The sequence below is a fragment of the Tympanuchus pallidicinctus genome, unplaced genomic scaffold (genome assembly GCF_026119805.1).
Source record: "Tympanuchus pallidicinctus isolate F22 unplaced genomic scaffold, pur_lepc_1.0 scaffold110, whole genome shotgun sequence".
Lineage (NCBI taxonomy): Eukaryota > Metazoa > Chordata > Aves > Galliformes > Phasianidae > Tympanuchus > Tympanuchus pallidicinctus.
In genome coordinates this window covers 56,791-76,957 of record NW_026294628.1, presented here as the reverse complement: position 1 = coordinate 76,957, position 20,167 = coordinate 56,791, and the positions used below count along the sequence as shown (strand labels likewise).

At 55.8% G+C, this 20,167-nt stretch overlaps 4 protein-coding genes and 2 non-coding genes across 7 annotated transcripts; 5 read left to right on the top strand and 1 right to left on the bottom strand.

Moving 5' to 3' along the window:
- Positions 1–2: 2 nt before the first annotated feature.
- On the top strand, positions 3–3,573 carry RACK1 (receptor for activated C kinase 1). Its single transcript, XM_052671478.1, has 8 exons — positions 3–210; positions 731–902; positions 1,691–1,838; positions 2,130–2,225; positions 2,351–2,461; positions 2,671–2,811; positions 3,180–3,290; positions 3,443–3,573. The coding sequence occupies exons 1-8, from the start codon at positions 102–104 to the stop codon at positions 3,506–3,508; spliced, it is 954 nt and encodes a 317-aa protein (XP_052527438.1). The 5' UTR covers positions 3–101; the 3' UTR covers positions 3,509–3,573.
- A 419-nt stretch (positions 3,574–3,992) lies between these two features.
- Positions 3,993–10,237, bottom strand: TRIM41 (tripartite motif containing 41). The gene is made up of 7 exons (XM_052671466.1): positions 9,213–10,237; positions 8,175–8,689; positions 7,647–7,742; positions 6,918–7,148; positions 6,512–6,534; positions 5,936–6,063; positions 3,993–5,540 (listed from the first exon to the last, which is right to left on the bottom strand). Exons 1-7 carry the CDS (start codon positions 9,586–9,588, stop codon positions 5,023–5,025), a joined length of 1,887 nt encoding a protein of 628 aa, XP_052527426.1. The 5' UTR covers positions 9,589–10,237; the 3' UTR covers positions 3,993–5,022.
- On the top strand, positions 10,224–10,296 carry TRNAV-CAC (transfer RNA valine (anticodon CAC)). Its single transcript has one exon. It is a non-coding gene; the product is annotated as a tRNA-Val (tRNA).
- Positions 10,297–10,601: 305 nt separating this feature from the next.
- Positions 10,602–10,674, top strand: TRNAK-CUU (transfer RNA lysine (anticodon CUU)). The gene has a single exon. It is a non-coding gene; the product is annotated as a tRNA-Lys (tRNA).
- A 287-nt stretch (positions 10,675–10,961) lies between these two features.
- On the top strand, positions 10,962–15,030 carry LOC128075043 (E3 ubiquitin-protein ligase TRIM39-like). Its single transcript, XM_052671474.1, has 7 exons — positions 10,962–11,572; positions 12,124–12,216; positions 12,667–12,897; positions 13,100–13,122; positions 13,316–13,431; positions 13,596–13,625; positions 14,116–15,030. The coding sequence occupies exons 1-7, from the start codon at positions 11,174–11,176 to the stop codon at positions 14,709–14,711; spliced, it is 1,488 nt and encodes a 495-aa protein (XP_052527434.1). The 5' UTR covers positions 10,962–11,173; the 3' UTR covers positions 14,712–15,030.
- A 126-nt stretch (positions 15,031–15,156) lies between these two features.
- On the top strand, positions 15,157–19,997 carry LOC128075047 (butyrophilin subfamily 1 member A1-like). 2 transcript variants are annotated; one of them, XM_052671488.1, is made up of 5 exons: positions 15,157–15,893; positions 16,726–16,836; positions 17,351–17,373; positions 17,922–18,025; positions 19,040–19,997. In XM_052671488.1, the coding sequence occupies exons 1-5, from the start codon at positions 15,726–15,728 to the stop codon at positions 19,558–19,560; spliced, it is 927 nt and encodes a 308-aa protein (XP_052527448.1). In that variant the 5' UTR covers positions 15,157–15,725; the 3' UTR covers positions 19,561–19,997. The 2 variants fall into 2 exon arrangements, with proteins under 2 accessions (XP_052527448.1, XP_052527447.1); XM_052671487.1 differs by lacking the exons at positions 15,157–15,893; positions 16,726–16,836; positions 17,351–17,373 and having other exon boundaries at positions 17,950–18,025; positions 18,296–19,997.
- Positions 19,998–20,167: the final 170 nt, after the last annotated feature.

Here is a 20,167-nt window from a genome sequence, read left to right as displayed (position 1 = left end):
CCTCTTTCTCTCTCCGCGCTGGCGGCCATCGCAGGCGGTAGGAGCGGATCGGGCCGGGCCCTCGATTGAATCCGCTGCCATCCTCCCGTCCCGCCGCCGCCATGACGGAGCAGATGACCCTCCGCGGTACCCTGAAGGGCCACAATGGGTGGGTGACGCAAATCGCCACCACCCCGCAGTTCCCGGACATGATTCTCTCCGCGTCGCGGGGTGAGGGCCGCGCCTGAAGGGTTCGGGCCTGGTCCGAATGGGGGGGGGCGGAATATGGGAATGTGGGGGTGAGAGGAGGGACTGGGAGGCCTATGGGGGATGACAATGAAAGTGGATAAGGAGAGACAACAGTGCTTGAGGAAGGGGCTTTGGGGGAACCATGGCAGGGGGGAGATGGAGGGTGCAGGGCTTGGGGACGGGGAGCTGCAGGGCGGGGAGGGAATTGTGGGGCCTACGGGGGAGCTGAAGGGGAATAAGGGGAGACCATCAGTGGTAGAAGAGGGGGCTGGGGGGGAACCATGGGTGCGAGAAAGGGTGGAGATAGGGTGTACAGGGCTTAGGGACAGGGAGCTGCAGGGTGGGGAGGCTGCTGTGTATGAGGACATAGGGAGGGGTTGGAGGGTTGAGAGGAAAGGGTGCTCTGTGTTACCTTCACATTGCTATGGGGGAAATAAAACCCTGTGAGGACAGGAATATGAGAAGGGATGGAACTGATGGTGCTGCCTTTCCCCCCTTCCAGACAAAACCATCATCATGTGGAAGCTGACCCGCGATGAGACCAACTATGGGATCCCGCAGCGCGCCCTGCGCGGCCACTCACACTTTGTCAGCGATGTGGTCATCTCCTCCGATGGGCAGTTTGCACTGTCGGGTTCGTGGGATGGCACCTTGAGGCTGTGGGACCTCACCACGTGAGTCCTGGGGACAAAAAGGGCTTTGGGGTGGAGGGGTTTGAGGCAGAGCTGGGCTCTCTGCTTTCTTTGGGGGTTGAGGTGGGTGAAAGGTGTGCAATGCAGCATGAAAATGAGGTGAGTTCCTCTTAGGTTGGGTGATAAATCCTGCTGGGAGGGAGGACCGAAGCGATTCCTCCCTCAGCTCCCTCTCCCAGTGATTACACCTGACACAGTGTGCTGATCCTCCGGGATCTGAGGACACGTCCTGCAATTATGATGGGAGAGGAGCAGGTGGAGCAGCACAGGGGGTTTGGTTCTTCCTTCACCATCTGTACCCCATCACTGTGGGGTACAGACAGGAGCAAGCAGGCTTTTCTTTCAGTGTGATTTTGGGATGCAGAGTTTGGAGTGAGCTTGGAGCAGCTCCAGCTCTTCTTTCACTGCGATTTTCGGTGTGCTGGAGGAGAAGAAACTCAGGAAGCAGAACTACCTCAGCCCTCCAAAAGCGTTCAGCATTTACACTGCTGTGTCCATAGAAGCTGAGTTTTATATCCTAAACTCCTCACGGTTATTGCAATCCCATATCAAAAGCTTTGGCACCCTTTAGCATTCCTATTTGGAAGGAGGAAAGGAGCCAGCACTCTTCAACCCAGATGGAAAGTGCAGATTGCCCCGTTTTATCTTGCTTTTCATTCAGAATTCAGGCAGTGCAGCAGGATCTCCTCAATGGATGGGAGGCTTAATTAATTTAATTGTGCTTCGCTGAGCTTTGTCCCTCCCGTGTGACCCTCCTGGTGTCCCTGCAGAGGAACCACCACGCGCCGCTTTGTTGGCCACACCAAGGATGTGCTGAGCGTCGCCTTCTCCTCCGACAACCGTCAGATCGTTTCGGGCTCCAGGGACAAAACCATCAAACTCTGGAACACTTTGGGTGTCTGCAAATACACGGTGCAGGTGAGGCAGCGGGTCTGAGTTCTCACACTGTGAAAACAACCCCCTCTCTGCTCGTTTCTGAGGCCGTGTTCCCACGTTTCTCTCCTTGCTGTGTTGGTTTCGATCCATAATCCACAGCTGCCAGCTCCGGCCTAATGATTCGAAGTGACACGGTGACCTGCTGACCTTTCTTTCTGGGGGGTTTGAGGACACGTCCTGCAATTATGAGGGGCTCTTGGAGCGGTGGGATGCAGCAGCTCGGGTTGGGGATGCTTTTCGTTGCTCTCAACCCAGCGCTGTTCCTCTCCTCAGGATGAGAGCCACTCCGAATGGGTTTCCTGCGTGCGCTTCTCCCCCAACAGCAGCAACCCCATCATTGTCTCCTGTGGCTGGGACAAGTTGGTGAAGGTGAGAGGAGCGGCTCCTTTGGGGTCTGTGCGACGTCCTGGGGAGGATTTGAGCAGTGATCAGGAGAGGGTTGGTTGTTTTCTCCTCCGTATTTCTGACCCTGCCACCTTTGTACCCTCGTCAAGGTTTGGAACTTGGCTAACTGCAAACTGAAGACAAACCACATTGGCCACACAGGATATCTGAACACGGTGACCGTCTCCCCTGATGGCTCCCTGTGTGCTTCTGGAGGCAAGGTACACCCTGGGGGGAGACTGAGGCTGAACTGCAGCCTGTTCTGGTGTCCTCACAGCTCAGTGCTGCGCCTCTTGTTATCCTGTGACAACTCACCCACATCTCACTCACAAACCGAGAGCTGTTTCCATGCCAGAAGGTTTTAGAGGGACAACTGGAACGAAGCCACGGGTTTGATGGTTTGCTGTGATTCCTCTTTGCTGCCCCCCAGGACGGCCAGGCCATGCTGTGGGACCTGAACGAAGGCAAGCACCTGTACACTCTGGATGGAGGGGACATCATCAACGCGCTGTGCTTCAGCCCCAACCGCTACTGGCTCTGTGCTGCTACCGGCCCCAGCATCAAGATCTGGGTATGGGACGGCCCCCTTTCTCCCCATAGAACCACTTTTCTTAATCCTGTGGGTTTGGGGGCAGCTTTGCAGTCGAAATCCCTGCTGATCTCGTGGTGCAGAGCCCTTCTGGTCACGTGGGATGGGTCGCCCTGGGGGCACTGTCCTCATCCCCTGCACCGGGAGGGTGGTGTGGGGCATCTGTGGGGCACAGCCACTGCTCTGCTGTGATGAAACTTCGATGCCATCTGACTGCATCCCTGTGGGGAAACCCAGAGGCTGTTTCTGAGCACCCCACTGCCTGTTGTGAGTTAGAAGGGTTGGGTTTGGCTACAACAATCTCCCTGCAGGAACTTGAATCCCCTCACGCTCTCTTCTGTCCTGCACAGGACCTGGAAGGCAAAATCATCGTGGATGAGCTGAAGCAGGAGGTGATCAGCACCAGCAGCAAAGCTGAGCCACCCCAGTGCACCTCTCTGGCGTGGTCTGCGGATGGGCAGGTAGAAGCATCCCCTCCTCCTCGCAGCCTTAAAGCTCCCAGCTCCTTCCAGCACCTCTGCCTTGGGGAGCTGCCTCCTGAGGTCTTTACCTTCGTACCCTGAAGGCTGATTTCTGTCTCTTCCTGATCCATTTCCTCCGTTTCTCTCCTCAGACGCTGTTTGCTGGCTACACAGATAACCTCGTCCGGGTGTGGCAAGTCACCATTGGAACCAGATGAGGACGTGGTAACAGCACACAGATTTTATGCACAAACCTCAATAAAAGAGCGCTCTGTTGAGCTCATGGCTGCCTTATGTCCCATTCTGGACTTGGCACCAAGTGCCCACAACTGTAAGGATGGGGACATCGGTGCTCTCCTCTCACATTTGGAAGAAGGGACTCAAACGTCTCCCTGAGCCCTTTGTGGAGCAGTAGCAGCCCACAGTGAGTGCAGACCTGGGGAAGTAGAGCCATGGACAAAAAGAAACCACCACCAATAGAGGCACTAAAGATGCTGTGAGAGCAGAAGAAGTGGTAGCACAGAGCTTGGTTCACCCAGCAGCCTCCATGCCTTCACAAGGTGCTGAAGGGAAACAGCCCAAACCCAATTACAACTCATTACCTTAAGATAAATGATGCAAGGCTTAAGTCACATCTTACCAGCAGGAGTTAACAGGTGGGGCTGCACCAACTGCGGGCTCTCAATAAGCAATAGGCTCAGCTTTAAAACTTTATTCTTTATTATTATTATTATTTCTTGACATTTCAAAAAACTAGATCTCCATTTAATTCTTATTTTAGCCAAAAATATTTTGAACTAGCTCTGTAACGCCAACAGGAAAAAAAAAAAATACCAATCCACCAACAAAAAGAAGTAAAACACAACAGGGTGCGATCAGAGTCTCTCTGGTGGGACAGGATTCAGCTGAAAATTCAACAGCAGCTGAGAAAAGGGAAGAGAAAATAAATATCCCCACCTCAGAGAGCTCTTAAGCTGCGAGGGGAAACGAAGCTGCTTCCCACCGCTGCGGCGCTGCGCTCTGAGCGGCCTCAGAGGTGGAAGCTGCCTGATTTTTTGCACCCTCCCCGGCCTACGTGGCCCTAAATAAAGTGCCAGGCCCACAAGAAATGGTTGGCGAGGGAACGACGGGGCGGAGGGAAGAGCTGGAGACCCCCAGAGAGGGGAGGAGGAGCAAAAGGGGAAGGTGGGCAAAGCGGCAGAACAAGGAGGACGTGGAAGGTTTGAGGTCCGGATGGCGGCTGGGTGGGAGGGGGGGCAGAAGGTGGTGCCCCAGAACTGGAAAATAAAAAGAAACGAGGCTCCTTGGTGCGCCTGAGTGAAAAGCTGATGATGGGTGTCAGGACGTACAGAGCCAGCTCCTCAGCTCGAGCTCTGCAACCAAAGAGCAAACAACGCAAAGCTCGACCGCGGGCTTTAAACAGAACGGGGAACGGCACGCTGCAAAGCTGCTGCAGAGGGCTGGGAAAGGCAGAGGGCAGCCCGTAGCACCAAGAGCTGAAGGGAAAACCTCCAGCGAGGAGATTGGATCCCTTTTCCAAACCAAACCAGCCTGGGATCGCGACCCCGGAGAAGAGCTGGGACGAGGACAGAGGCTGGGACAGGGGAGAGGAGGGAAGAGGCCTTGTGAGCAAGCAGGTGCGAGACAACAAGTGCAGCGTCGGGTCCCAAAGCGGGACCCAAAGGATGGGGATCGGGGGGAAAGGGGAAAAAAATCAGAAGCTAGAGGGCCATCAGGTGCAGATTTTGATACGAGTGCCCTTAGCCAGGATTCGGAAAAAGGGGAAGATGCGCTCGTGGAAGGAAGCGTTGAAGGTGTGGATGTGGGTCATGCTCTCAGCGTTGTAGAAGCAAAGCTGACCCCGTTCATAGTCCAGGTAGACGCCGAAGCGCCGCGGCCGCTCGCCGGGTGACAAAGCCATCTGCTCCGTGGCCGTCAGCGCTTGGTACTTCTTCCCGTTGGTGCCGACGCACCAGATCTCCCTTTTTTGATGAGGCCCCATGGTTTTTTCTTTACGTCTCGCCGTCTCGCGTGCAGCCCCCACCGCCCAACCTTTCCTGCCCCCGACTTCTACCTCCCAGTAGTGGCGGCCTGTGGTGAAACCCTGGGATCCCAGGACGCAGTAATCGGAGTCGAAGCGTTTGGGGTTGTCGGGGAGCTCCTGGCGCCGCTCTGCCAGCTTCACACTGCGGCGGTCCAGGGAGAGGCTGAGGCGAGGGTGCGCGGTGTCGGGGTCCAGCGTGATGTCGGCTGCAGGGAAGGCAGAGTGGGGTTGGGGGCCACCCGGCACTTTTTTCCCCCCTTGTATCCCAGCCCTAAATCCTCATCTGGGCTCATATCTGCGCCGTGCTGAGCTTGAGGCGCCCATCCCTCGTTTACAGTGAATCCAGATCCACATCGCTCCCAGTTCTATGCAGCAGCTACAGTAGAGGAAAACCCAGGACAGGGCAAAAGGGAAAAAGCACGGGGAGAACAGAGGGATGCTGCTTTTCCTAAAGGACCGTAGGGCTGCACAGCTTGGAAGCACAGAGCTGGAAGGGGAACCCCGACAGAGCTGGAAGGGAAATCCCATCCCAAGCGAAAGGATCCAAGGAGGAACCCCATCCCGAGTAGGTGGATCTGTGGAAGGAAGAGGACTTTCTCACCCTGGGGGACTTTGCTGAAGGCTTTCTCCATCTTCCTCATCACCACGTCCTGCAGGAAATAGTTGCGGTATTTCTTCCCCACATCCACCAGCACCATCTCGGGCTCCTGGAATTTGATGTTCTCGCATCTTGTTTTTGGAGGGGAGAAGGAAAGCAGAGAACTTCAGCAGCAGAAAGGAAGAGAGGAGGCCTGCGTGCAGCCTATATGTGCTCTGGAAAAACCAGAGCAGGGCACGGATCGGCCAAACTGGTTGCACTGGTGCAGCCAGCCTCCCCCACCCAGCAGACAGAGCCACGTGCATCCAGCGTGGCTGAGAATCCCAGCGTGGCTGAGAACTCCCAGCACTGCCCGTCTGTCTGCCAAGACGTGGAGAATCCTTTCTCCAGATCCCATTTACACCCCATCAGGCAGAAGTTTCCATCACCCAATAGTAAGGACGCAGCTTTCCCCAGCATTACCAGGCCCCAACGGTGCTGGTCACACAGGATTTAAAACAAAAAGCTCAAATGCTTTTTTGACATTAAAAAAAAAACAACAGTTATTTACACTGAAAAGATGCAAACAAAGTCACTGACCTGATAAAAGTGCCTTTGATGTCCTGTGGGAAGGAGGCAGCAAGGTGGGAAAGAGAAGGAAAGGATTAGGGAGGACTGATGCCAATCCCACCGTTGCTCCCAATAAATCCTCTTATCAGCCACAACTCAGCACTGAGCCAGGACGATTCCCTTCCCCACAGGGAACAGAGCACTAAAGGCACAGCCCACACACTGCTGGAGGCTTTCCTCACTCAAGCAGACCCTAAATCTCTCTCTCATCCCCTCCTCTTGCCATCTTCCCTCAAAAACCACCACAAGGAGGGGTGGGGAAACACCCAGCCCACCGACTAAAGGCTCTCTTGCGACACAGAAGCTCTCTGGAGCATTATTCCCATCATCGTGCTATCGCCTTGCCATAAAGACAAGGAAAGGGATGGAAGAAGACCTTGAGCAGCTGCAGCCCATCCTGTTTGCTCTTATCTTCTGCCTCTGCGATAAGGCGGCTGAGGGCTGCACTCTGCTCCTCCAGCTGGCTGATGTTGCTGCTCTGCCGGGCCAGCAAGCTCTCATAGCGCTCCTCCAGCTGGTGCAGCAGCAGCACGTGCTCCCCGATGAGGAACTGGTGGAGCACCTCGAAATCGGACTCGAATTCTTTGATTTCCAACTTCATCTTTTCCTGCAGAGGGAGGAAAAAGCGTTCTGGGAATGGCTGCAAGAGGGGGGCGCTGAGAAATCAGCTCCTCGGTGGGGTGCTGTGCTGTGCTTCCCTCAGTTTCATCACGCACCACAAGGTCGTGTGTCTCCTCAACGCCCCACAGCCAGAACCGAGCAAAATCTGCATGGGTTTAGAGATGTAAAGCATCCTCAACTCAGAAGAGGGATACCGGCTCCCAAACCACCAATTCCCACCCAACACTGAGGCACACAGCTCTCTCGTTAAGCTCTAATTCAACTGGGAAACCGTTTCCAAGCCCTCGCAGCCCAATAATTGCAGGAAAGGGAATACGAAGCCTCTGAGAGCTCAGAGCAGCAGCAAAGCTTCTCTCTCTGCTCAGCCACCAGGACAACTCCCAGCAGTGCTGATGGCTGGAACTTTGTGGATCTCTGCGGTCTTTTCCAACCCCGATGACTCTTCTGTACGATTCTACGAAGCACAGAAACCTTCAGCTCTTACCCTCAGCTCTGTGATCTTCTCCTGCTCATTCGACTTCTGCTTCAACACCGCATCCAGCTTCTTCTTCAGTGGCTCCAAGTGGCTCTGGAGTTTGTACTGAGGGAAGGAAACACAACTCAACAACAAACCCTGTCAGAGGAGGGGCAATCTCCTCTGTCCTCATTTTGTCTCTAATTTGGTGGCAGAGCTGAAAACGGAACCTCAGAGCCAACTTTCACACCACTTCCCTTCTGCTTTCTCTGAGGAACTGTGCTGGGAAGGTGGGTTTTTGTCAGAAAATGGGTACTCAGACCCTTCCACCTCCTCACAGCCACGTATGGTTTCCCAACCTCCCACGATTCCAACCCAACCAGCCCAGCAAGACGCACCTAGCTCAACCCCAACCTCACTTTCCCTTTAAGCCTCCGCTCTCCCACCACAACCCATCCCCCAAATCCCTCCTCCTTCACTATAATCCTCCCCCAAGCAATCCTCCCCCAAACCCCACCTCACCCATTATCCCCACCGTGACCCTTCCCCAAACCCCACCTTATAATCCTGCACCACCTCCTCCAGGGGCACAACGCTGTGATGCTTGTGACTCCGCGACTCCCTGCACACCACGCAGATCGCTTGCTCATCCACCTCACAGAACAGCTTCAGGGGTTCCTGGTGCTTCTCGCACAGATTCGGACACCCCCGACCTCCCGTTGCCACCAGGATCCCCGGATTCCCCCCAGGACCCCCCGAGGCTGAGGGGCCGGCGGGCGGCGCGAGGCGCTGCGGGTGAGGGTGGAGCTGCCGGATGATCTGCACCATGTTGGCCAACTGAAGGTTGGGTCTGAAATTCCTCTGGAAAAAGGTTTTGCGGCACTGGGGGCAGGTGAAGGTCTGCAGGCGGCGAGGGCGGGCAGGCAGGACGGGGGGCGGAGGGCTCTGAGCTTCGTCCTCCTCCTCCTCCTCTTCCTCCACATCCTCCTCCATCACATCCTCATCGTAATCATCGTCCCCAAAGTAGAGCTCTCCCTGCACCCCTCCGTCCCACAGCTCCTCCTCCACGGGGTCTGAGGATCACAGAATCATCAAGGTTGGAAAAGACCTCCGGAATCATCGAGTCCAACCCCCACCATCCCCACCGGGCCTCTTGTAGCAAGAAGGGACCCAGAACTGGGAACAGAACTGAGGGGCGGCCTCACCAGCACCAGCACAGAGGGACAATAACTTCCCGCTCCCATTAGCTGCTCTATTTCTCACAGAAGCCAGGATGCCATGGGCCTCCTTGGCCTCTTGCAGGCTCACATCCAGCCCCGAATCCATTTCCCTCACACAGCTCTCAGCCACTCTGCCCCAGGTACAGCTGCATGGGGTTGCTGTGACCTCAGTGCAGATCCTGCTGAACTCCACTCCACTGCCCTCAGCCCATCGAGCCCAATCCAGACCCCTCTTTCGGCCCCCCCCCCCACCTTCAGGCAGATCAATACATCCCCCCAGCTTGGCATCATCTGCAAACCGGCAGAGGGTGCCCCCCATTCCCTCCCCCATCCATAAAGACACCCAACAGGGCAGGCCCAAACCGACCCCCAATACCTTCCCACAGTTCTCCATCCTCCTCCTCCTCGCTCCACATGTCGTCCTCCTCCTCCTCCCCGCCTCCATCCTCCTCCTCCTCCTCCTGCTCCACGTCCAGCTCTTCCTCGCCCAGCTCGTCTTCCTCCTCCTCCTCCAGTTCTTCCTCCTCCTCCTCCTCCTCCAGCGCCGCGGCCCCGCTGCTCTCCTCCAGCTCGGCCTCTCCTCCTCCTCCCCACAGCTGCGCGATGCAAACCCGGCAGAAGTTGTGCCCGCAGCCGATCGACACCGGCTCCACGAAGTAGTCCAGGCAGATGGCGCAGATCGCCTCCTCCTGCAGCGTCTCCACCGGGTTCAGCCGCCCCGACGACGCCCCGTCGTCGCCCACCGCCTCCATGGGGAGGCCCCGAGGCCCTCTTCCTCCTGCCCCGAAGCCTTTCTCCTGCCCCACAGCAAAGCGCTGGGGCGCGCCTCGAGGCCCCGCACCCCCCGCAGGCTCCGCTCCTTCCTCGGGCCTCGCCGCTCCCCTCGCCGCTCCCCCCGGGGGCCGCTCTACCTCCCTCCCTCCCACCGCCGCCGTCGTTCCTCTATGGTACGAACTCCGCCAACCAACGGCAGCACTTCCGCTTTCCGTCCCCTTTGCCGCAAGCCACGCCCCGTTTCCAGTACCACCGGACCGGAACTTCCGTCCTATTTAATGCAAGCCACGCCCCCTCCGCGCAGCACTTGACCGGAAGCGGCCTTCCTGTCGCTAGGCAACGGGGTGGGCGCTCTAGGGGGCGTGACTTCCGACTGCTCCGTCTCCGGGTAGCTCAGTCGGTAGCGCGCGCGGCTCTCAATCGTATGATCACGGTTCAAGTCCCACTTCGGGAGCATCAATTTTACATTTTCCCTTTATTTTGTCACCCGCCGCGCTCTGTCCTCATCGGAACCGGCGCGGGATCGGTCCGGAGCGGCCCGCATCTGCGAATCCCGCACCGGAGCCCGGAATCATTACTTCATGTCTCTATGGGGTTGGACGGCTGTCAGCGGGTTTCTGTAGTGTAGTGGTTATCACGTTCGCCTCACACGCGAAAGGTCCCCGGTTCGAAACCGGGCAGAAACACGGCTTTGGCTTTTACGCTTTCCTCCTTTATTTTTCCTTTTTAATTTTCCCACTTCTAAACGTCCTGTTTTGCCCATTTTTTCCCGTTTTTCCCCTCTTTTCCCGCTCCCTGCAGCACTGCCGGACAGTTCCCCGCTGTTCCCATGGGGATGCATTCTTTTTCCTAATGCAGGTCTTCCTCGCGGGTTCGCAATTTCCTAGAACCCGTAATTAGCAGGATAATTACGAAAATAATTAAGCAGAATAATTAGTACTTCTCTCTGTAATCACCATGAAGTAATGTCTATAAAGCACCGTCGCCAGAAGCCCGGCTAGCTCAGTCGGTAGAGCATGAGACTCTTAATCTCAGGGTCGTGGGTTCGAGCCCCACGTTGGGCGCTTGAATTTTTGCTTTACTTCCCTGATTCCAAACCCACGTAATTCCGTTCAGTTAAGCAGAGTCGCATCCAACGCAGCAGCGTGCAGTGCACGTTGTATCTCAATACATTTCCATGTTTCAGCGCATTTCTGTTTTTATTCCAATGTTCGTCTATATTCCAGCCCAACAAAGCGACCTCGATGAGTTTTCTTTTGAAATTCCTTACAATAATTGCATAGAGAGGAGAAATTCCCTTCCCCGCCCTCTTTGCTGCTTGAGGAGGGGATAAAATCTGAGTTTTCCTCCGAGTTTTCCCCAGATCCGCCCAGTTTGGCAGTCTTATGCTGGGGATCCACAAGCTGCTCCCGGTCCTACCAGCATCCCCTTATGGGCTGAGATCTCCCAGCCCCACTTGGCTCAGGCTCAGCCTTCGGGGCCGGATTTCCCCTATCAGCGAGGAGATAAGGAGGAGGAAAGGCCTTTTATTCCCTCTGCGGATCGGAACCCAGCAGGAAGCCCATGGCCACGCAGAGCCCCTTGGACAGCCTGCAGAGCGAAGCCTCCTGCTCCATCTGCTTGGGTTACTTCCAGGATCCCGTCTCCATCCCCTGCGGCCACAATTTCTGCCGGGTTTGCATCTCCCGCTGCTGGGAAGGGCTGGAGGGTAATTTCCCCTGTCCACAATGCAGGAAAACGACGTTGCACAAAAATTTCCGCCCCAGCAGAGAGCTGGCAAATATCGCCGGCATCGCCCGGCAGCTGAGCTTGCATTCCTCGACTTGGTGCAAGCAGCACTGCGAGGCTCTCAAGCTCTTCTGCAAAGAGGACCAGGAGCCCATCTGCGCGCAGTGCGACGCGTCCCAGGCTCACCGCTGCCACACTGTGCTCCCTGCCCACCAGGCGGCCCAGGAGTACAAGGTACGGTCCCCAAAAACCCCGAGCCGCCAGCGCAGCGCATCCCTATGGGCGCCCCCACGCGACCCCTTGCTTGGTGCTGCCCCCCATCCTCCCCCTTTGCAGTTCGGGACCAACGCCGTCCGCTCTTTGCAGCCTTCCCAGCCTCTCCTTCCTTTGGTGCTTTGCTCTTTGACCGCAGCCTTGCAAAAAAGCACTCCACTGAGAGCTCTTAAATACAGACACACACCCCAGAGCTGCTGTTTTGGGGTGTTTGGGAGGGAAATCTCACCGTGTGCTTATCTTGCCCTTCCAAGCCTCCTTGCACAGCTGCCAGTGCTGATTTTCTGTTGCTCTTTCGCAGCATTTTTCTCTACATTCTTCACATTTCCCTCCCTTTCGCTCCCCCAATTCCCTCTGCAAAATACTTCCAGCTTGCACAGAGCTCCAGAGCAGCACACAAAGCTTCCCTCTGCCCAGCTCTGCACCTTGCATAGGATTCCAGGCTTCAGCAAATCCTCTCCCATCCGACAGAGTGGGAAAACAGGTTCTCCTCCTGTCTTCTTTTGGCACAGGAAGAAATCCAGGCTCGCCTCCAGGCTTCAAAGGAGGAGAGGGAAAAATACCTGGAAAGCAGAAAGACTGGTGGAAGGACGGGCTTGTATTTGGTGGGTGAGCAGGGGAGGTTTCTGCCTTCCCCTCCTCCCTGCCCTGTTTATGTTGATGTATTTTGGGGGCACTTAATGCGTTTTTGGCTCGCAGCCGGGCTGGGAACGTGCCAAGCTTGTGTTTATCAGCCGGGGTCACACAGCATCCCCTGTGTTAAGGAGATAACGCTGCAGATCCTCCCAAACTCTGTAAATATCCCCCTTACAGGACTCAGCTCCCACCCCCTCCTTTGGTTTTGCTTTTGAGATAAACTTCCTGAAAAATCCCCTCTGCTCCCCGAATCCCCGGCGAGACGATGTTTGGCTTTTTGGTGTTCAGGTCCCATTGGCACTGGTTGTAAATTCCCATTGGATTTGGTTGGACATCCCCCAGGACACGGCGTCCTGAGACCCCAGGGGGATCCTCCTGCCCCCATTCCGTCCCATTGGCTTTGTTTCTCATCCCAACAGGAGAAAACCAAGAAGGAAGGGAAGAGGGTAGTGTGTGAATTCGAGCAGTTGCAGCGATTTCTGAAGGAGAAGGAGCGTTTCCTGCTGGTCCAGCTGGCAGACCTGGACAGAGCCATCGCCAAAGTGCAGGAGGACGCGGTGACCAAGGTGTTGGAGGAGATGTCCCACCTCGACACCCTGATCTGGGAGATGGAGGGCAAATTCCAGCAGCCCGACAGCAAATTCCTGCTGGTGAGAACCCAAAGAGATGGTGGGAAACGGGGGGACGGCGCAAACCCTGAGAGCCCAGGCTCAGCCCCGTGGGAGCTCCCCGTGTTGCTGCTGGGGGGATCACGCCGTGGGCAGGGTGGTCTTTGCTGTGCGTTGCAGTGTGAAGGAGGAGCCCTTGGTGCTCCTCCTCTGATCCATCTCTCCTCTCTCCTCCCACCTTTAGGACATCAGGAGGCTCCTAAATAGGTAATGTGGCTCCTTCCCATTTTCACCCTGATTTTTGGATGGCGCCGGGGGGGAGGACTTGGAGGCAGGGGAGAAAGGGATTTTGTCCCCAGGCAAACATCCTCATCCCATGGCTTCTCCTATGGGGGATAAAACAAACGACCGGCCAACAAACACAACGTTCCCCTCATCCCCATCCTTCCCCTCTTTGCAGCTGTGAGGTGATGAAGTTCAGCCCCCCGGCAGAGATTTCCCCCACTCTGGAAAGAAGATTGGAGGACTTTCTTCACAAGAACGTCCTGGTCAGATGCACGCTGAGGAAGTGCCAAGGTACCCAGTTGGGTTGGGGTCTCCTCCAGGTTTAGGAGGAGTTGCAATAAACCCGGAGCTTTTGCATTGCGAAGCCCCCAGACCCCCATGGTTTCCCTTCCCCATCTCCCAGCCCCTTTTCCTGAAGCATAAACCCGATGTTGTGCTTTTATTTTCCTTTTCAGACAGCCTGATGTTTCAACTGCAAGAGCCAGGTACGTCAGCAGGGGTGGCTATGGGGTGGGAGGGCGGTTTTCTCAGCGTGTGGATGGGAAAAAAGCAAGGCAATCCCAGAGGGAAGGGAGGGAATGGGGGCAGGGTCCTCATGCTGGTGGTCCTGCAGAGCCAAAAAACAGATTCAAGGCAAAACCAGAGAGTGTTTGTGCTTCCCCTTCCCCCCCGTGAATGCGAGCTGTCCCTTCCCCACGTCTTTGCCCTTCCCTCCTTATGCTGCCCTAAAATTTGTCCTCTCCCCGTTCTCCTGCCTCTCTTCTCCTCTCCCCACATGTCTCTACTGGGGGACACTGAGGTTGGTAGCAGCCCCACACACCCCATAGAATCACAGATGTTGGAGAAGACCCTCAAAGGCCACCCAAGCACCAACTCACGTCCAAAAGTGCACGGAGAAAAGGGTGGAAGGAAGAGGAACCTCAGCAGCTCTCCCCAAGCCTAAATCTTATCCCCATTCCCCCTCTTGTCCCACAGCCAACATCACCATGGACCCCACCACCGCTCACCCCAACCTCTACCTCTCCGAGGACCGAAAACAAGCCCGGGGTCAACTGATGCCACAGGAGCTCCCCGAGAACCCCGAGAGGTTCAGCTTCGAGCCCTGCGTGTTGGGCTGCCAGGGCTTCACCTCGGGGAGGCACTTCTGGGAGGTGGAGGTGGGACAGGGGGGGGTTTGGGCCCTTGGGGTGGCCCGAGCTTCCATGAAGAGGAAGGGACCCATGAGCTTCAGCCCCAAAGAAGGGGTCTGGGCGCTGGAGGCCTATCACTCCCTCACGTCCCCCCGTGCCAACCTACGTCTGAATGCACTGCCCAGAAGGATCCGGGTCTCCCTGGACTACGAAGGGGGTCGGGTGGCGTTTTTCAGCTCGGATGACGACACTCCCATCTTGGTGTACACCAGGGCTTCGTTCAACGGGGAGAAGGTCCTCCCTTGGTTCAAGATAGGGATGGGGGCTCGCCTGCAAGAAATCACCCAAAATTCCCCTTCGGAGGAGCAGCCCACGAGCGGGCAGCTGATGTCCCATCTGGACTGGGTCGGGTTCAGGTCTCCACTAAAGATCTGTCCTTGAGATGCCCGTTAATGAAAGGGATGTCGGGTGGGATGCGTGCTGCGCTCGCTTGGAGCATCCTGCCAAGGGGACCGGCTGCTCTGTGCCCCACGGGGAGCCCTGGGTCGGTCCCTCTGCAGAAACCACCAGAGAGCAACAAAGAGCTGGGAGGAAATGCATACGTCTGTCTGTTCCCTATCTGACATCCATGGCGGGGCCGATCCGGGGTGTCCTGCAAAGGGATGCTGCCTTTCGCTGCAAATAGCAATGCCTGGTGTGGGGAGCTGGTCTCTGCCTACGTTCCTGATAGTTAATTTTAATTAAAAGTCCGTTCTGCGCACTCCTTTCTGCCTCACTACGGGTGCACGGCTCTGGGTTGGCTTTGGGCGCGCGGCTCCGGGTCAGCGTTGGGCCAGCAAAGTGAAGGGGAGCTGCTCAGGGCGAGGACTCACCTGCACGGATTCCCTCAAAAACCCTGCTTTCTTCTGAGAAAGCACAAAAGAGGAAGAGGCAGCACCGGAACGAACACAGGTTGGTGATTGTAGAACCAAAAAAAGAGGAACAAAAAGAGAGTGGGAGGCAGCGGGCGACATCAGGGCTCAGAATAGCAGATGCGATATGAGTGTGCATCCCACGACGAAGCCCAGCCTCAGCATCCCCAAAGGTCAAACCTACAGCTGGTATTTCAGCACGGCTCTTTGCTGCCTTGGTATTTTTCCTCAGTGCAATGCATTGCTGCCAAATGCTCCCACCAGGGTCAACTCTCCTCCATAAATCTGCAACGCAGATGTTTCTCCAGCCCAGCTGGTTTTCCAGGCTCTGCAATCAAGTGCTTTTCAGGACGCGACGAAACTCATTTGCCCCATCTAAGATGGGAGCCTTGCTTTGGGATGAAAGGCTCTGTGCCCCAGGGGTTGCGGTTGCAGGGAGTTTGCTTCTGCTCCCTCAGCTCCCACAAGTGCCATCCCTGCAGCTCTTCCCAATGGGAAGGGTTTGCTGGAAGTGGATTTCGCCCCTGCAAACCTGCCCGAATGAATGGCAGTCGTCTCCTTCAGTTGGGTCTCAGTGGTTGCCATGCAAAAATTAAGTATATACGTAATGCATGGATTTATTCTGTTTTTGTACTTAGCTGTGGGGCTCAGCACAAGGGCAGCGGGGTGGAAATGGCTGGAAATGTTTCCTCGAGAGCTCAGAGCCAGGACTGTGAGCGCTCTGAGTCGGTGTTGGGCTGCAAGAGAGAGGCTGAGCCCCACAGATCGACCCTCGTGCTCCTCCACATCCCTGCAAGGATCTGCCTGCACGTTTCCTCCCCTATTTCCTTATGGTTTCCCCACGTAACCCCACTCCCGACGGCTTTATCCTAAAAGGAAGCTGACAAAACTGCAAGGCGACGTCGCTCAGCATCTCCCCAGGACAAGAAACTGGGGAAGAGACAGAGGAGAAACCCAGAGCTCCCAGCCCAGGGTGCCACCAGGAGCAGACCTGCGGGCTCAACCCATCCATCCCGCAGCTCTACCCCGGAATGGGAAGGAACAGGAAGGGAAAACCCCAAACCCCATCAAAGGGCTGAAAACAACAGGTTCTGTAGGTTCACCAGGGAAGAAATCCAGAGGGACGTTAGGCTTCCCAAAGGAGGAGAGAGAAGGGCTGTGAGGAAGAAGAGCGCCCTGGAGTGCCCAAACCTGGAGGACCTGGTAGGTGTCAGCGCTGCGTCGTCCGTAGCCTCATTTCTCTCCATCCTTTTTGCCTCCTGTGCCTTTAGGACCCTCGCCTTTCTGCCCCGAATTCGTGCCCATCTGTTTATGCCTTTTTGGGTTTCATTTCTTCCCTCCCCTGCCCCCCAAATTCAACACAATTCAGTAAGGGTTCCAGCTCACCATTGAGCTCCTCCGGTGGGTGATGCCCACCCATGAGCCCCCCATGGTATTTCCAGCCCCACTGCTCTTTATGTTCCACTTCTTGCATCAGAAGGAAAGCTGGGCCCCAGCAGGGAGCGCTCAGCAGGAAAACACGGAGCTCTTCTTGCTCTGGGCAGCTGGAAGACCTGAAAAATGAGATCGAGAAGAGGCAGAAAAACACCGCCAAGCTTTCGGGGGAGATTTCCCAGCAGGAAACGAAACCACAGGGAGAGAAGAGTCAGCATTCGGTGAGCGAATTCCTCCAGGGAAGCTCTTTTCAAGGGGAAAAATCCTTTAGGGATGCCCTCCCCACCCCGGGCTGGTGGCTCCATCAGGTGTTTTCCTCCTATTTTACACCGTTCCATCAGCCCAAAGCCCCCACCGCAATGAGGAGACGGGGGTCTGCAGCCTCCTCTTCCTCCCACCGTTTTCTCCTCTCCTCCCAGTATTTTTGGTGTGGAAGATCCTCGTGGGGATCCGTTTTAAAAGGGGAAAAACCACGGCTGGGTTGGGAGATGGGGTGGATCTGCAGGATCCATTGCGGCGCATGGGTGCTCCTGGCTGTTCACCTTCCTCACGGAGGAAGAGCAGAGAGATCCATCTCTGCTCAGTTATTTTATGGCTTAAGGACAAAATGGGGCGCAGCTTGGAAGACCCCGGAGCTCCACCCTCACTCAAAAGCTCCATTTTCCATGCTTTAAAGGCAAAACGGGTCGTGCGCTGGCCTGAGTTCCCTCTCCCCTTCCTCTCTTCTGTCCCCAGGATGTGAGAAGCCCCTCCACCAGGTACGTGGCCCCTCTGAAAAGCTGCTCTGTGAGCTTTGCATCGAGCGGTGGTGACCGTAGGGAAGGAAGCTCATCAGCGGAGGCTCCTCTGCTCCAGGGGAACTGTGAGATCTGGGGGGTATTTGGGGTATTTTGGCCTCTGCGTGCTGCTTCCTGCTTTTACCTCCTTGGTGATTCCAGGGATGTAATGATCAGAGGGGCCTCCATCTCAAAACTGAGCCTCCGCGTGGCAAAGGCTCGTTTTAATTCCCTGCAATGTCTCCAAGCTTTTCTCTCGCCCATTCCACCCAAGCAGGTCTCCAAGAAACAGTAATTAATTAGGTCGTTATTTCAAGTAGAAATGCTCAGCCTTTGCCCTGGCGAGGTTTGGGTTGCCAAGGAGGGAAGCATCTCCATCCCCCGGTCCCTCATGACATCGGATTTCCTGCATGGTCCTCTGTGATGGAACCACCCTGAAAAAAAAATGCACCGATGTTATCATTTTATAATTTTATTATATTATATTATTACATTATGATTTATTATTTCCATTTCCCACCTTCCCCCAGGTGCGGAAAGGTGACCTTCCAGCTGCCAGCGGGGCCAGAAGAGAGGCTGAGCCATTTCTCATGGAGGAATGGAGCTCTGAAGGAACACCTCAAGAAGCTTCAAGGTACTCAGAAAGGTTTCAGGTGGGAAAAGGTGATATTTTGGTGAAAACCAGCTGGTTTTGGACACAGCAGAATAAAGCAGAGAGATATAAGAGCAGCGGGTTACCCCCGGTAGGGAGAAACGAGTGGTTGAGCCCCGGAGGACTCAATGCCTCATTTGCCACTCTCTTAATTACACGTTTTGCTGTGATTCTTAGAAGTGCTCACGGGTGAAGCTCTCTGGCTTTGCTCCCCTCCAGCTTTGCCTTTCCTAAAAGTGCTTCTTTGCCCAGCATGGGAACCCAAAGCCGCGTTGCCTGTCGGATGGAGACGCGCCTGGACCCACGGGCTGAACCCAAACGGGCAGAAATGGAGGCTGAGGGAGGAACTCACAAAATCAGGGCGACCAAACGAGTTTTCCTCACCCTGCAGGCCGAGCCTGGCTGTAATTTGGGATGATGGCCCCAGGGCAGATCCCTCGCCTTGATGGTTCCCCATCAGCAAATAGGGCGGGCGGGTTGACCTCATTCATTATCCCTGCCTTCAGATTTCAGCTCTTTTTTTTTGGGGTGGGGGGGGTTGGCTGAACAGGTCTGGGTTGGCCTAGGAGATAAAGCACTGCAGGCTGTGCTGGGTAACATCCCACAGACCCCTTTCCTTCCATTTTTTCTCCCCCCACCGTTTCTTTTGGAGCTGGAAGTCTGCAGCAACACCTTTCATTTCTGGTCATTTCGGGGGCTCAAAACACTCTTTTATTGTCATGGGAGGGGTCTCCACCTTTCGTCTTTTTACTTCTTTCTTTGGGGTTTTTTACCCTCCTGATGCCAACCCACGGCCCCACAGAACGGTTGAGGTTGGGAGGGACGGTCCCGTCCTACAACCCTCCTCCAGTGGGGCCAGCTGGAGCAAATGCAACCCATTTAGTGCCAGCCCTCTCCAAAGATCCAAACCTTGCTTTAGATCCAAACCTCTCCCCATCCTTGGTGGCTTCAGCACGGAGGACCCCCAAAACCTCCCCCTCCTCTTACACCCCACAGCCAGCATCACCCTGGACCCCGACACCGCTCACCCCGACCTCGTCCTCTCCGAAGACAGGAAGAGTGTGAAACGTGGGGCAGGACAGCAGGACCTCCCCGATAACCCCGAAAGATTCGCCTACTGGCCCTTTGTTTTGGGCCACCCAAGCTTCTCCTCCGGCCGTCACTGCTGGGAGGTGGAAGTGGGGGACGAAGGGGACTGGGCCGTCGGCGTGGCTCGAGAATCCATCCCACGAAAAGGTCAACTGAGCCTCTGTCCCAAAGGGGGGATTTGGGGGGTGGAGAAATGGGGGGGACAGATCCGGGCTCTCACCACCCACAAGGTGACCCTGTTAGCACTGCGCTGGGTGCCCAGGAGGGTCAGCATCCACTTGGACTACGCCGGAGGGACGGTGGCGTTTTTCGACGCCGACGAAGGGGGGCTCATCTTTGTCTTTTCCCACGCATCTTTCGCTGGGGAGGGGGTCCGTCCGTGGCTGTGGGTGGTGGGGGTCAGGTCCCAGCTCAGGCTGTGCCCCTGAGATGCAGACGAGGGTCACCCCACATCCTACAGCCTCAGGGGGCGGCCCCTTCCCCTCCCATCCCATGGGGAGAAGATGAGATGAGGAGCTGGGTTTTTGCGCATCCTTCATCCCTACGAACCCACCGCCGTGGCATCGCACCGCTGTGACACTGACTGACTTGATATCACCAAGAAGTGCTGAGCGAGAGAAAAACGGGGCAACAGAAGGGAAAAAGTGCTGCGTTGGGTGATTAGAATGTAGGAAAGAGTGGTCAGAAGGGAAAATCCCACCCAACAGAGCGGCAGGAAGGCGGATTTCCCCAGGGTTTGCCTGATGAGGTACTGCTGTCCCCGACCTGAGATGGTCACCTTCAAATCAAGCGGTCCACCTTCTTGAAGATTTGGTGTTTGAAGCCTCATAGTGTACAATGACTCTTAATAAAGCACTTGATTTTCCCCTCTGTGTCTCTCTGCCAATAGACAGCAGAATACAGTAGGCAGCTTTCAGGGATGACCCACTTGAACGGGTCTTTCTGGGTTCCAACACGGCCAACGTTGTGCAGGCGCCAGGAATGGGATTTACTCATCCCAAACCCTTGGGATTTGGGCCAACAAACCCTTCAGAT